General features: G+C 37.4%; 1 protein-coding gene across 1 annotated transcript in view; it reads left to right on the top strand.

Annotated features, from left to right (window-relative positions):
* Positions 1–16,397, top strand: part of ITGB8 (integrin subunit beta 8) — a gene marked incomplete at its 5' end in the record, with an annotated part of 96,200 nt that overhangs the window by 20,061 nt on the left and 59,742 nt on the right. The window contains one exon of the mRNA XM_081244972.1: positions 15,890–15,975. Within this exon, the coding sequence (XP_081101098.1) occupies positions 15,890–15,975 (86 nt within the window). The remainder of the gene's footprint in view (positions 1–15,889; positions 15,976–16,397) is intronic.

Raw genomic sequence — 16,397 nt, 5'->3', positions numbered from 1 at the left:
CACCTGAAAGGAACAGGAAGGGACTGATGGCAGAGATGTAAAAGTAAGATAAGTGTCTTAATTGGATGCTGAAGAACTGGAAGGACTGTAACAGAGGGAAATGCCCAGGATGATTCTTCAGGCAGAGAGAGGAGGCATACATACTGGCCATGACTAGGGCATCAGGGGAGAAGTGAAAGAGAGAGCCATTGAGTTAGATATAGGTGAATTTGTTTGAACTTGACTACTCAGGTGGTGGGAAATCATTGAAGGTTTTTTATTTGATTGTTTAGTAGGGTAGGCAATAATGTATACAGTCAACCCTCCGTATCCAGGGGTGTCACATCCCTGGATTCAACCAACCACAGATTGAAAACATTCAGAAAAAAAATTCCAGAAAGTTCCAAAAACAAAACTTGAATTTGCCACATGCTGGCAACTATTTCCATAATATTTACACTGTATTTACAAATATTTACATAGCATTAACATGAACATTTAAAGTATATGGGAGGATGTACACAGCTTATATGCAAATACTGTGCCATTTTATATTACATAAGGGATTTGAGCATCCTTGGATTTTGGTATGGGGCAGGGGGTCCTGGAACCAACCCCCTGGAGAAACTGAGGAACATCTGTATAATGAATTTCAGTGGTAGATGCCCAAGGTAAAAGACTGAGAAAATTGTTAACAGTAAAGCAAATGATAAATGAGAGTCTAAACTAGGTTGAAGTCCAATAAGGGAAAGATGAATGCTAAAGATACTGAGGTAAAAGCAAGGATTATTGGTGACTAACAGGTTGCTGGGATTATGGCAGAGGGAGCAGTCAATGTTGACTATAAAGATTTAAAGCAGAATAACTAGGAAAATATTGTAATTAACAGAAATAGGTCAGTCAAGTCAGGAAGAGCTACTGATAGATGGGAAGATGATTTTTATTTGAGACTTGCAGCTTTTGAAGTTCCAGTAGGAACCTACGTGGAATGTCCAGAAGACTGTTGAAAATTCAAGACAGAAACTTGAGTGAGAATTTGGAACTGCAGATACTAATTTGATGGTCATGTGCAAGCAGATGAGACTTAAAGTCATGTTAGTTCATGAAGCCATCAAGGTATAGAGTTTAGAGAGATGTAGAAATAGCCAGACATAAAAAGAGAATTAGCTGTGGGAATGGGAGAAGTGATAGAGTGTCCACTCACTATTAAAAGGTAGAGCACATTTAAACATTACTAAATACTAGTTGCTAGATATAATTAGGGAATTATTGTTTGCCTTTGAGTGAGCAATTCACTAGACAGATGGAGGAAATGATCTTGGCAAGTACGAAACTCTTCTTCCTCTGAAAAGAGAACAAAGACAAATTTGAGTTTAAAAAAGAAGTAATTTAGATATTCTAGGTAATATAAAGGTAAGATTGGGTCATATCTTAAGTATGAGGACTTGGTAGAAGCGTTTGGGGATTTGAAGAGAAAGAATTAGAATAGTGAATGTGAGAAACTATGATGGAAAGTCAACAAGAGATGAATCAACAAGGCCTAAGGGTTAGGTGAAATGAGAAAGAAATTTGGAAGAAACAGTGCTGCACAAAGGCAGCTTCAGATGCTAAGGTATAAGTTGTTGCTTAGGATGCATAAACACTACTTCTGTTTATTTTCAACTTCATGTTTAGAATTCTTGGCTCAGGAGCCTGCCTTCTGTCCCATCCTCTGGCTCCTCCTGAATTTGTCCTTTATCCTACTTTTGGTCTTTGGGTCTAATAACTCTCTCATGGTTTCATGATCCATTGGCCCCAATAGCTCATGAGAATATCCTGCTGCAGGCCCCAGGGATTCCCAACAACTCTAAGGTGGAGGTAGTGAGATGTGGGGTGATTTGGGTGATTTTATGGAATTGGGTAAGCTGAAAATCATGAGCAAGATAATACTTTGTAAAATTTAGAAAAATGTCTGGTGATGATAACAAAGATTGGGAGGGGCATATTAAATAAGAGCTGTGAACTTTGAAAGAATAGAAGTTGATACGTTTTGGGAGGCAGGGACTGGGGGAATGGGGGGAGAAGCCTACAAACAGCTAGTGAAAGCAAGAAGATTAAAACATTGGTTGAAGATTTACCCAAAGAATGATAAACTCTAATAAAGCTGAGTTTTGATGAGGTGGAAGCAATAGCTGGACCATTTTGGGAAATATGGAGACTATGGAACAAGAATTTCATAGGACAATATGGACTATACATAAGTTTGTGTTATAGTATCAATATAAAATGTCCTGAATTCACCAACTCTTGGTGGTTTTATAAGAGAATATCCTTGTCCTTGGAAAGTACACCTTGAAGATTACGAGTGATCATTGATATATGTATGTAGCAAGAAGTACCTAGTCAAATTCCAGCCAATGGAAGTAAACTGGGCAATTAGTTGAAATAGTTTAGGTAATATAAATATTATAGAATATCAAATTTCATTCCTATAAGGTAGAGTAAGGTGAAAATTTTTAAATTATAATTCAGAATTTCCTTTGCCTGAGTCCAAAAGTAAAATGAATTTTATAAGAGACACTGAAGTATTTAGAATCATCTTTGGCTTGAAGATTGAAGTGATTTTATTATAGAGAATGGACTAAAAAATATATTATTAATGTGTACTTCAAACTATATTAGTGCTAATATTAGTACTAATTACTAAGATACTTAATCTTACACTTGGTATTAGTACACACTCCTTTCAATTTTTCATGCTGCTGAAGCCTTGCAAGGAATTCCAAGTAGAATATAAAAAATAATTTTTTAACCCGAAAAAACTTTTATCATCTCACAGCTGAGCTCAGTCCGTTTGAAGGAGCATTACAATAATTTACCCCTCGATCTGAATAGGTTATATAAACCAGGTAAATATAGTGTAGGGATAAATGACTTTAGTTAACCACAAATTGATCTGTAAGTCAAAAGATTTATATAATGTGTCATTAGCATACTTTTTAAAAACCACATAAAGTAATTTAATATTTTTATATATATTCTCAAGAAAGGAATATATTTCCCCACTGTGCTCTGATTGTCCTTTATCTAACAAATAATATTCTATCAAAGTTAATTTACAATGCTAATCTTAAATAAACTTTATTGATAAATATTACAACAATAAATCAACCTTACTGATAAAATTTACATCATTTAAAGTGTCAATTGAACAGTTTTTGACAGATGTATAGACCTGCGAAACTAACACTACAAACAACATACAGAACACTTTCATCCCAGCAAAAGTTTGTACTTCTTTGCTGACAAGGTTAAAACATAAAACAATGAATGATTCTGCGTTACAGACAACTGATGAGTAACTGATATATATAACATATAGGGTTGTGGATGACCTTTAAAAACACATCTTTCATATTATAAATTATATCTTAAAATGTCCACATAAACTAACAGGATTGTACATACTATAAAGCAAAAGTTTCCCACCAATCATGTCATTTAAACTCATACTCTACTTTTTAAAGTGTTTTCACAACACAGTAGATGAATACAGCATATAAAGAGCAGGAGCATTTTCCCTGTCTCATCAGCAAGGAAGCAAAACCTCAGCAAAGTTAAATTATGAAGCCAAGGTCTGAGAATAGGCAGTTAGGGCAAGAACAAGTTGCTTGCTTCCCTGTTCCAGATTTGGCTTCCAGGGCAGAACTGGAAATTCACAAATGGAAACTGCAACTGCAAACACCATTTCAAGTGCTTCTGCCTAATTAGCATGCAGCCCAGAACTGTCCCCTGGCAAGATATTGGGGAAACACAGTAGTAAAAGGAGAAGCTCTCTCCCTTGCTGAAAAAGTGCCAACCAATCTGATTCAGGCACTTGGTAAGACATTCAAGCTGGGGCTTTGGTGTTAAAACTCAAAGTTTCCTTGTGCTTAGAAATAAAGTGAATTTTGAAAAGGGCACTGAAGTACTTAGGGAAGTCTTTGGCACTGAGGACAGAAAATAATCCTACTGGGGAGAATCTAACATCCTCATCTCTAGAGTGGGACTGATGATAGGAAAAGTAATGACATACTACTAGTATGAAAGAATTGTCTTCAGCTACATGGGAATTATTATTGAGTCATCACTTAAGAATTAATAATAGTACTAATTAACAAGGGTTTTAGGTTTTAAATCATACTTCGGTATAATTGTCTTTATGTTTTTCTCTATTCTATACAGGACAATGTTTAAGAGAAGAGGCTCTGTAGTCAGAATTGGGTTCACACTTGGTCTCTGCGCTTACTAGCTCTCTGACTTTGAGATGAGACTTTGCCTGAGTTTTAGTTAGTTCCTTATCTTTAAAATGGGCTTAGTAGTGCTCTCCTCATAGGACTTTTATAAATTTTCAGTGAGATAATACATATAAAGTGCTTGGTACAGGGCCCAAATGAGAGTAATCACTTAATAAATATTTGGGTTTTTTCCCCTAATTTTATCCTATCATATATATAGGTTTGATTTTCAAGTGGCAGAGTCAACTATAGATACCTTTTTGGTCTTTGAAGTGTAATTACAGGAAAACCAAATGCTGAATTAACTAAAATTCACTTTGAGTTTTAATTTATTTTTTTACTTAGAAGTGCTCTAATCAAGTGCTCTAATCAAGTGCACACCTGCGACGTGACTTCAAGATTAAAAGATATAATGAAAAAAATGTATTCCTACTATCCTGGGGCATTTGGGTTTTGACATGAATAGCACTATGATTTTTTTTTTAGGTGGGAGAAAGGAAATTCATACATGCCAAGAGCTGGAGAGGAAAATAGGAAGAGCCCCTAGAACTCTAGTGTGTTAGATTAAAAAACATTATTTAGAGGAACAGAGTGGGAAACCGGTGAATATTTTGGCTTTTATAAAAAGGGAGTGTGCCTCATAAACAGGACAGTTGGAATGTATGGAAAAGTTCCAGTTAAAACAAGACACAAAGCACATGACTAATATTGCTTTTCCAAGTTAGACAAATGCAGCTTTAACCAGAATTTGCCTCAGAGGGGCCTCTGGAGCCCTCCTTGAATCTTGAGATTTTGATCCTTTTTCAAGTTCCAAGTCTGAAGTAGGAAAGCGATATTGAGAGATGCTGTGTTTTTGCCCCTCACCTTTCTTCCTGAGTTGCCCTTGCTTTGTCACAAATTCCCACCAGGTGAGTGAATGTCAGGAGACAAACTGATATGCACAGGCAAAGGAGTAAAAGCAAAACTTGATTTGAGCTCTTCTTGTTGAACTATCTTGTTGAATACCTGCTTGGCCCACCAAAAGAAAATTCACTGTTAGGAAATAATATGAACTGCAAAGTCATTTTCAAATGCAAATGACAAGTACTCTTTATACTCTTTTGTCTCCTTCTCATTTCAAAGAAGATATAATCTAAAAAACAATCAAACAAATTTCAGCCAGATTTCTGCATTTTACCTATCTTTCAAACCTGATGGTTTATCCTTAATGTGAAGAGATTCCCTCATCAATAACAACTCATGGGGGCTTCCCTGGTGGTGCAGTGGTTAAGAATCCACCTGCCAATGCAGGGGACATGGGTTCGAGCCCTGGTCTGGGAAGATCCCACATGCCGCGGAGCAACTAAGCACGTGCACCACAACTACTGAGCCTGCACTCTAGAGCCCGGGAGCCACAACTACTGAGCCCACGTGCCACAACTGCTGAGCCCAAGTGCCACAACTACTGAAGTCTGCATGCCTAGAGCCCCTTCTCTGCAACAAGAGAAGCCACCGCAATGAGAAGCCTGTGCACCAAAACGAAGAGTAGCCCCCGCTCGCCACAACTGGAGAGAGCCTGCGCATAGCAAAGAAGACCCAACGCAGCCAAAAATAAATAAAATAAAAATAAATAAATTTTTAAAAAAAGAAATAATAGCTGAGAACTTCTCAATCTGAAGAGAGAACTGGATATGCAAATACATGAAGCTTATAGATCACATTATAAAACGAATAATAACTCATGGTGTTTTATTTCTCCTTGTACATTTTCTATCACCTGAGCATGGATTACCTTGTGTATTGTTTTTATTTCTTGTTCTACACACCAAACTACTGTGCATTTAGGGTGACCTGAGGCCTCAGCTTGCCTGAGGAGTTTCAGTTTACACCTGTTTCACCAGTGTAGTTAATAGTTCCCCCTTTCAAGTTAAAATTGTTCTGGTGTAGAGCATAAATTACACAATCACTGAAGATGGCCTGGAATCAGAACTTTTTCAAAGCAAAGTTGGTTAAAATGTGTGTAAATGAGTCACAATAAAAGTTTCTGATATGACCCCTCCAGACTAGCATTCTGGATGTGGCCCATTTCAACACAAATGAGTGTCATCAGTGGCTTCACAGTGGTTCTTCTTGTAAATTCCATCATGAACTAGAGTTTTGATTTATGCCATCCCAGCGTACTTTAAATACTGACTCATGCTGGGATTGCCCCAAATAGGGAAGGGCAGACTAATGGAATGTGAAGCATTGCCCTAACATTTCTTAACCTGCCCAGTGTTGAAAGTGGCTTTATTTTCCCCGTTTGTGCTCCAAAAATCTTTATGCTAGCATAAAACCCTATTGTACTCACATGATTTTCTGCTATATAACAAGGGAGGTTGAAATTTGTCCCTGAAACGAGGATTACATGTAATAAAAGTCTAATAAACCTGGTTAATAAGAAGAAAAGATACTAATGCTATTGCCTAACATTGGCATTATAAGGAAGTTCCTCTCAGTAAGAAGTTACTCAACCTCATAGGGGCATAAAACATTTGCTGAAATGGAATCTGATTTAGATCTGAACAATAAGAAAAAAAAGTGAATTTGGTAGTTTTGCATCTGATAATGGTAGCATTCAAAAGTGCTATTTCAATTCAGTATCATTCCATCACATATTCAGAGTTCTTTAGAAAGAAACTAGCCTTGCTTTAAAATAAACCAGCAGAACTGTACAGTATCAGAAGACCAAATGTAAGGAAAAGAAATTTGTCACTAGAGAGTGGCATGGACATATATACACTACCAAACATAAAATAGATAGCTAGTGGGAAGCAGCCGCATAGCACAGGGAGATCAACTAGGTGGTTTGTGACCACCTAGAGGGGTGGGATAGGGAGGGTGGGAGGGAGGGAGATGCAAGAGGGAAGGGATATGGGAACATATGTATATGTATAACTGATTCACTTTGTTATAAAGCAGAAATTAACACACCATTGTAAAGCAATTATACTCCAATAAAGATGTTAAAAAAATAAAAAGAAATTTGTCACTATAGGTATATTTGTTTTTTTTCACATTTGGAAACATCAAGATGAGGTCATACAGATGTGAAACATTAAGTAAACATAGTTATATTGCCTTCTGCAATAAATAGGTTTTGGAAAGAAAGATTATTTTAAAATGCATATTCAGGAGCTAGAGACCTGAGAAATTAAATTGACAAATCAAACTCAACTAAGAATATCAATTATTCATCCCACATTAACTGAGTGTGTACCAGGTGCTAGGCTCAGATACTGAGGAAAGAAAGAAAATATGTGTAAGCACCTGTTTTCTAGGAACTGACAGTCTAGTAGTCTTACTTTTCCAAAGAATAGCAAAACATGAAAAAACACAATCTCTTTAGGGTGGATGATCTGTTTCACATAAAGTAATGTTATGCTTAACATTTCTAAAAAAGCAGTTATATTAATTCTGCTCAAGTCTTTCTCTTATTAATTTTTTTCATTTTTTCATTGAGATGTAGTTGACATACAATATTGTAAGTTACTGGTGTACAACAGAGTGATTTACAATTTTTAAAGGTTATATTCCTTTTAAGTTATTGTAAAATATTGGTATATTCCCTGTGTTGTACAATATCTTTCTAGCTTTTTTTTATACATAATAGCTTGTAACTCTTAATCCTCTACCTATATCTTGCCCCTCCCCCCTTCTCTCTCCCCACTGGTAACTAATAGCTTGTTCTCTGTATCTGTGAGTCTGTTTCCTTTCTGTTACATTCACTAGTTTGTTTTATTTTATATATTCCACATATAAGTGATATCATACAGTATTTGTCTTTCTCTGACTTATTTCACTTAGTATAATACCCTCCAAGTCCATCCATGTTGTTGCAAATGGCAAAATTTCATTCTTTTTCATGGATGAGTAATATTCCATTGTGTGTGTGTGTGTGTGTGTGTGTGTGTGTGTGTGTGTGTATACCACATCTTCTATATCCATTCATCTGTTGACGGACACTTATGTTCCTTCCATATCTTGGCAACTGTAAATAACGCTGCTATGGACATCTCATTAATTTATCTTTTGAATCTCAGATGAAAAACTGTCTGAGGCATTGTGTTCATCTGCTAGTAACAGGGCCTTTAAAAATAGTGGCTTAAGTAAGATTGGGGTGAATTTTCCTCTTAATGTCAGAAACAGTTCTGAGAGACAACCCAGAAAGCGGGCAGCAACTCCACAGTGATGAGCAGCCTGGGCTTCTTTACTTTTGCCATCTTCACTATTGGCTTCTATGAAAAAGGTTACCTCAAGTATGAAGATTGCTGCTGCTGTTTGAGACATCACATCCATGTTCCAGGCAGGAAGAAGCAGGACAAGCATAAGACAAAAGGGGCCTTCCAGCTGAATCAGCCCTCTTTTTGAAGAACTTTGACAGAAGCCCCATTAAGCAATTTCTGCCTCCTCATCCCAGTCATCAGAACTAGTCATATGACCATGTAAGTGAGGCTGGAAAGTGTGATGTTCCAGTTCTTCTCAATGCCATCTTCAGCAAAACTAGGATACTCTTAGTAAAGAACAGGCAGGCAAATAGCAATCTCTGCCTGCTACTCTAATTATTTATCACTCTCTGGGGTACATCATTTTAGTAGATGTTGCTGGCACCCCATCTGGAATCCTTTTACAGGCTGGCACACCATCCCCAGCTACTGTGAATTCTGGCTGTTAATGGCTCACAAATGCCACCTTCTCAGAATTGGCTTCCACCAAAGCAGACTACATGGCTCAAAGATATCTGGGACTTTAACCTACCCTGCCCCCCACCTTATGCCCTCCAGGTTGCCTGCAGCGAATGACTGACTGGTATGAGGGTATAAATGTTAGACCACCCTTGCCTCAAGGTGGGACAACTCCATGGTGTCAATTGGGTATGACTTCTGGGTTGGATCAGGCTGAGATCAGACTTGGACTGCACCAACATCTTTGCTGAGCACCTTGTCCTGACTTTCTCATCTCAGTTCCCTTCTCAAAAATCACTTGCCAAGAATCTCTCTCAGGTTCTTCCTCTGAGGATCTAAGACAATTATTTTTTCTTAGAATCCCCTCACCCTTTTTCCTGAGCCACTATATAAGAATTGAACATTATCATACCACCACCTTTTTTCCAAATACATCTTTAGACTATCAAACCTAATCACTGGAAATACTAACAGGGAGACAAGAAAGAAAGGAAGCCAAGGTGTTTTTCACTAAACATAAATGTAGGTCTATGTTTCTTCAAGTGCAAGTAGAGGCAAAATTATTCAGACACAATGGTTTTCCCCATAAAGGTACTCATTTTCATTTACATGGGCTGAATGCTTATTTGCTACAAGTTCAAAAGAAATTAAGCAGTATGTTAGAGGTAGAGGAGAAAAATTTGCCAATCTAGGCTGGATGCCACTGATGGAGAATAGTATTTTCTGAATTATAGTTTAGTAACAAACTACAAATATTAAAGTAAAGTTTTTCAACTAATTCTATATGAGCACACTTGAAAAATACATTTGTTGAATAAAAATCATTTTAGTAGTTGAAGTTTTGCCACATATAACAATTCAATTTTGTATTATTTATGTGAACTCCAAGGAAAAAACTAGAAGAAAAAGGAGAAATACCAATAGTTGCATTATTTCCTTGCTCTCCCTGTTTTGAGATACTGCCTCAGGCACTAACTTCCTTGTAATACATTTCTTTTTTTAAAAATATTATTAGTTATTATTATTAGTTCTTGTTACCTAGATAAAATATTTTTAACATCTTTATTGGAGTATAATTGTTTTACAATGGTGTGTTAGTTTCTGCTTTATAACAAAGTGAATCAGTTATACATATACATATGTCCCCATATCTCTTCTCTGAGTTTTAGTTTATCCCACCCCTCTAGGTGGTCACAAACCACCTAGCTGATCTCCCTGTGCTATGCGGCTGCTTCCCACTAGCTATCTATTTTACGTTTGGTAGTGTATATATGTCTATGCCACTCTCTCACTTTGTCATAGCTTACCCTTCCCCCTCCCCATATCCTCAAGTCCATTCTCTAGTAGGTCTGTGTCTTTATTCCCTCTTACCTCTAGGTTCTTCATGACCTTTTTTTTTTCTTAGATTCCATATATATGTGTTAGCATATGGTATTTGTTTTTCTCTTTCTGACTTACTTCACTCTCTATGACAGACTCTAGGTCCATCCACCTCACTACAAATATCTCAATTTCGTTTCTTTTTATAGCTGAGTAATATTCCATTGTACATATGTGCCACATCTTCTTTATCCATTCATCCGATGATGGACACTTAGGTTGCTTCCATGTCCTGGCTATTGTAAATAGAGCTGCAATGAACATTTTGGTCCATGACTCTTTTTAAATTATGGTTTTCTCAGGGTATATGTCCAGTAGTGGGATTGCTGGGTCATATGGTAGTTCTATTTTTAGTTTTTTAAGGAACCTCCATACTGTTCTCCATAGTGGCTGTATCAATTAACATTCCCACCAACAGTGCAAGAGGGTTCCCTTTTCTCCACACCCTCTCCAGCATTTACTGTTTCTAGATTTTTTTGATGATGGCTGTTCTGACCAGTGTGAGATGATATCTCATTGTAGTGTTGATTTGCATTTCTCTAATGATTAATGATGTTGAGCATTCTTTCATGTGTTTGTTGGCACTCTGTAAATCTTCTTTGGAGAAATGTCTATTTAGGTCTTCTGCCCATTTTTGGATTGGGTTGTTTGTTTTTTTGTTATTGAGCTGCATGAGCTGCTTGTAAATCTTGGAGATTAATCCTTTGTCAGTTGCTTCATTTGCAAATATTTTCTCCCATTCTGAGGGTTGTCTTTTGGTCTTGTTTATGGTTTCCTTTGCTGTGCAAAAGCTTTTAAATTTCATTAGGTCCCATTTGTTTATTTTTGTTTTTATTTCCATTTCTCTAGGAGGTGGGTCAAAAAGGATCTTGCTGTGATTTAGGTCATAGAGTGTTCTGCCTATGTTTTCCTCTAAGAGTTTGATAGTGTCCGGCCTTACATTTAGGTCTTTAATCCATGTTGAGTTTATTTTTGTGTATGGTGTTAGGGAGTGTTCTAATTTCATACTTTTACATGTACCTATCCAGTTTTCCCAGCACCACTTATTGAAGAGGCTGTCTTTTCTCCACTGTATATTCTTGCCTCCTTTATCAAAGATAAGGTTACCATATGTGTGTGGGTTTATCTCTGGGCAGGTGGACTTTGGGAGCAAGATATATTATTTTTTCCCCTTTCCCTCTTTTTGTGAGTGTGTATGTTTATGCTTCTGTGTGAGATTTTGTCTGTATAGCTTTGCTTTCACCATTTGTCCTAGGGTTCTGTCCATCTGTGCTTTTTTTTTTACTTTTTAAAAAAAACTTTTTTCTTAATAATTATTTTTTAATAACTTTATTTTATTTTATCCTCTTTCTTTCTTTCTTTCTATTTTTTCTCCCTTTTATTCTGAGCCGTGTGGATGAAAGGCTCTTGGTGCTCCAGCCAGGAGTCAGTGCTGTGCCTCTGAGGTGGGAGAGCCAACTTCAGGACACTGGTCCACAAGAGACCTCCCAGCTCCACGTAATATCAAATGGCGAAAATCTCCCAGAGATCTCCATCTCAACACCAACACCCAGCTTCACTCAACGACCAGCAAGCTACAGTGCTGGACACCCTATGCCAAACAACTAGCAAGACAGGAACACAACCCCACCCATTAGCAGAGAGGCTGCCTAAAATCATAATAAGGCCACAGACACCCCAAAACGCACCACCAGATGTGATCCTGCCCACCAGAGAGACAAGATCCAGCCTCATCCACCAGAACACAGGCACTAGTCTCCTCCAGCAGGAAGCCTACACAACCCACTGAACCAACCTTGTAATACATTTCTAAGCTCTTCCAAGCTTCCCTACTCAGATCCATCTTTTCCGAAGAGCTTCCATGCTTCCACCTTTTCTCCCTTGCCCCTTTACTTAATCCCTATGAAATTTAACTGTGACTTTGGTTCTGTTTCCTGTGCCTGATTTTCAAAGAAGGAGAACTGAACCACCTCCTCCCTCCCTATATTTTTGTAGGGGCCTTTACAAAACAGTTCCTCAGTCAAAACTTGGAATAACTAGATAATTACAAGTGATTAAAACAGGAATCTATTTCTTTGTTTTAACTTTTATATCAAATGATAACACATTAAATGTCATGTTATGCAAGAACTTTCAGTAATCAGGTAATGTATTTTGAAGATATCTGTAACATTTACATGACTATGATATACACCTAGAACAAGGAAACCCTTAAGTTATATTCCAAACTTTATTCTACATGTGCTCAACTTGCCTGGTTTTGACTGTTACCAAAGTAGAATACATATCAGTGTTTATTCTGTTGTTTTTTTTAAAGGAAGCAGTTTTATATAATTATCCAAGTTTAATTTAATTTGTATAGTAAATGCAATTAGGAAGAGGATGCTGTCTGGAAAAAATCCATTTCTGCATTTTTTACAAATCATTCTGTCTAGGAGAAACAGGAGGATCTAGAATGATTGATTCTAAATACCACGGACGATAATCCTTATCAGTTTTCAGTTCATTCTTCCAGATAACTATGGACATCCTTTAAATTTTGTTGAAATTTTGTGGTGTAGACTTTAGACCAGAAAAACATTAGAAATGTTTCCTAGAAATTTCACTTGATCTGATCACGTGACTTATGGAAAGATCCCAAGCTAAACGTTGAAATTTCTACTGTCTTTAGGTTATTTTTTTCTTGGTCCATTTTCTTCTTCCTTTCACTTCTGCAGATTAAACATCCTCAAAATAATATTAATAAACATATCATCTAAACAGGATCATTTTTCCTGTAGTTAAATAGACTCTGAGAAATGTCAGCCTTGGAACCTGGGAAGTGTTAACAGAACCAAAGTCTCTGTGTCCCTTGGTCATCATCCTTAGGTATATGAAGTTTGAGAACGGAGGTTGGCACTAGAACTTTTAAAAGAAAACAGAAAGCAAAATTCAGAGAGAACAGGGCTTCCCTGGTGGCGCAGTGGTTAAGAATCTGCCTTCCAATGCAGGGGACATGGGTTCGAGCCCTGGTCGGGGAAGTTCCCACATGCCGCGGAGCAACTAAGCCCGTGCACCACAATTACTGAGCCTGCGCTCTAGAGCCCACGTGACAAAACTACTGAGCCCGCATGCCACAACTACTGAAGCCCATGTGCTTAGAGCCCGTGCTCCACAACAAGAGAAACAGCTGCAATGAGAAGCCCGCGCCCTGCAACGAAGAGTAGCCCCCACTCGACGCAGCTAAAGAAAGCCCACGCGCAGCAACAAAGACCCAACACAGCCGAAAATTAATTAATTAATAATAATTTTAAAAAAAGATTCAGAGAGAACAGATGTTTGCTTATAAATTCATTATTTACTACATGTGCTATAGAAGTAGGAGCCTGACTTGAACTTGAACCAGGTTAACTTAAGACAGAGTCAGACAACCATTAGAAACAAAGACCAAAGTCATAGAATCTGCAGCTTCCCTTCTAGGAGACTGCAGTCTTAACTGCCAGAGCAAAAGTCCTACCTATTCAGTGAAAGGCTTGGTCAACTCTGATCTGAAATAGACTTAATTCCATCTTCCAGCTGGGTCAAGCTTAAAAGTTAGTAAAGGTCAAGTTAGGTCTGCAAATGTGCTTGACTTCTAGACCTAAACTGATTTGTTTTCTGAGAACAAAACTAAAAAGGTCACTCCTCTTCTGAATACTTTAGGAATAAGCAGGTTTTACAGTTTTGGAGGATAAGTCAGATGGAAGATTTTTAGGTTATGGAGTCTGCATAGTTGGTGACCACACTGTAGTAAAGAGAGTCCAAACATTAGTTATTTTTTTAGTCCTTGGAATTCTAGGCCAGTGAAGAAAATTCTAGGCCAGTGCAGTGCATCTAGATCAGGGAAGATGTTTTGGATGGTGTATTTTAAAAGTTGATGTAAAGCCAAGGACAAAGGATGAAGGGGACAGAAGAGAAGGATAATAGAACAATGAGATGTTAGGGAAGAATGCTTTTAGCTTAACTCATTGGTGTCTGGGGAAATACAGGGAAGAGTGCTCACTACCACCCCAGTTATTTCAGTTTTCAAAATACATTTTGGTCTAGAATTGCACATACTTCCCAATATCCCAATGCACCTCTCTGCTATGTTTACTCCTCTGTATTCCTCTCTCTCTCTTCACTGCCAACACCCATCCCATGCCACCTCCAGGTCAGAACCGTTTTAACCCTGTCTTCAAGAATGTTGGGGCAAGTTGAGAGAGAAGGAAAAGAGAAACCAATTAGATGGGGATAGCTAGAGATTTTGTAGACTCTATCCCCTTTCAAACTTCGATATGCATGTGTGATTGGGCACACACACAGTCTTCTTTCATGCCTATTACATTTTTTAGAAAGAGATGAACACAAATGAGAAGAAACAAAATGAGAGGGCAAAGAGACATACTAGGTATCACTGCCTCTGGGGAGCCGTCCGCAAACATGCCCTCTTCTCTGACCCCTGCCCTTCCCTCTAAGTAGAGTGAGAAGATCCTCACCATATTCCCATAGTGCATTGGTGATATTTTGTTATGCTTATCACCCTGTATTTTATTGTTTGCTTATACAGTTTACGCCTCACCTGGACTGTGAACTACTTAAAGCCGGGGTGTCTATGTTATTTACTGTGTGCGTGTGAGATGGGTAGAATGCTGTGATTTCCCATGTCCTTGGGACATTTCATTGTAAAGGATGGAGTATGGGAAGCATGTGATTGTTCCACTAAAACCTCATGATAAAATAATTTATGACTCTCTCTTTATTATATTTTATGTGTTTAAGTCTGTAATATGAGCCTCTTTTTAATGATCTAAGTAGATAGTGGCTAGAAGGATAAAGGTAAATAGTATCCAGGCACAACTATGTTATTAACACATAACAGACAAGTGTGGGTAGCTATGGAAAAGTGAATTGGTCATAATCTTAAAGTGGTCCAGTCAGAGAAATTAAATGAGGTTAACTAAAACAACCCATTCATTTTAACCACTTTATTTCTAAAATACTGAATCATTGCCATTTTGTCTGGTTCTGATATCCTTCATGCCAAAATAATCAATATTAATGCAGGCAGAATTACCAAGTGAACTACTGTGTATGTCCATCAAGAATGTTTCTCAGAAACTTCATTCACTGTGACTCAACATGGATTTACATGTTGAGATTGAGGTTTGTATATGATTATTTTTACAGAAAAATTCTAGATCCAAAAACACCTCATTGGTTCAGATAATATGAACTACAGGGAAACCTGAGCACACTAAAAAATTTGGAGGATCCTCTGCCATTGCAACAGAATTTCAAACCAAACCCCCAAACCTAATTAAAGTCATATTTTTATCACCTTCTTTTCCCTAATTTTATAAAACCAGATGATAGCCATCCAGAAAATACGGTACATATTAATTGCAGTGATCAGGTTAACAATTCCCAAAGAAATTATGTATTTTTTGATGTCATGTACTTAAAACTATGGGTCAGCTTATTTCAGTTTTCAAAATACATTTTGGTCTAGAATTGCACATACTTCCCAATATCAGAGTAAACTGTAATGCCTCATTTTATCCTCCATTACAGAAGACAATAGATGTGCATCTTCGAATGCAGTGTCCTGCACCAAGTGCCTTGCGCTGGGTCCGGAATGTGGATGGTGTGCTCAAGAGGTGTGCCTTTTTCTTTCTTTCCTTTTTTGCCCTTTTCTGTTTTCCTTAAAATTGACCTTCTTTCTAGCATGATTTCACTGATCTAATATTCTGTGCCTTGAAGATGCATCAGGAAAAAGAAAGATACTGCTGAGCATCAGGAAAATTTTCTTTGGTTTCATGCTTGGAAACAGCATATCTGGCTGAATATAAGTATAACCTTTCTATTAGGAAAATTATGGTAATTTTGAAATGATGTGCAAACCATTTTATGTTTTCCATCTGTTCTATAGAGAGAACTGGCAAACACGGATAGTAACTTTTGATAGGTCAGTAGGCTTTGTGTGAAATTCTTGCTGCAGCTTGGGGCATTAGGTTATATATCCAAGTTGGATCGTTGTCTTGTGCTTGCTTATTAAAGAAAAGCAAGTTAATTTATTGTT

Source organism: Mesoplodon bidens, assembly GCF_964165515.1.
Source record: "Mesoplodon bidens genome assembly, chromosome: 9".
NCBI classification, from domain to species: Eukaryota; Metazoa; Chordata; class Mammalia; order Artiodactyla; family Ziphiidae; genus Mesoplodon; species Mesoplodon bidens.
The sequence above is the reverse complement of the archived record's forward strand: the minus strand, read 5'-3'. Positions and strand labels throughout refer to the sequence as shown.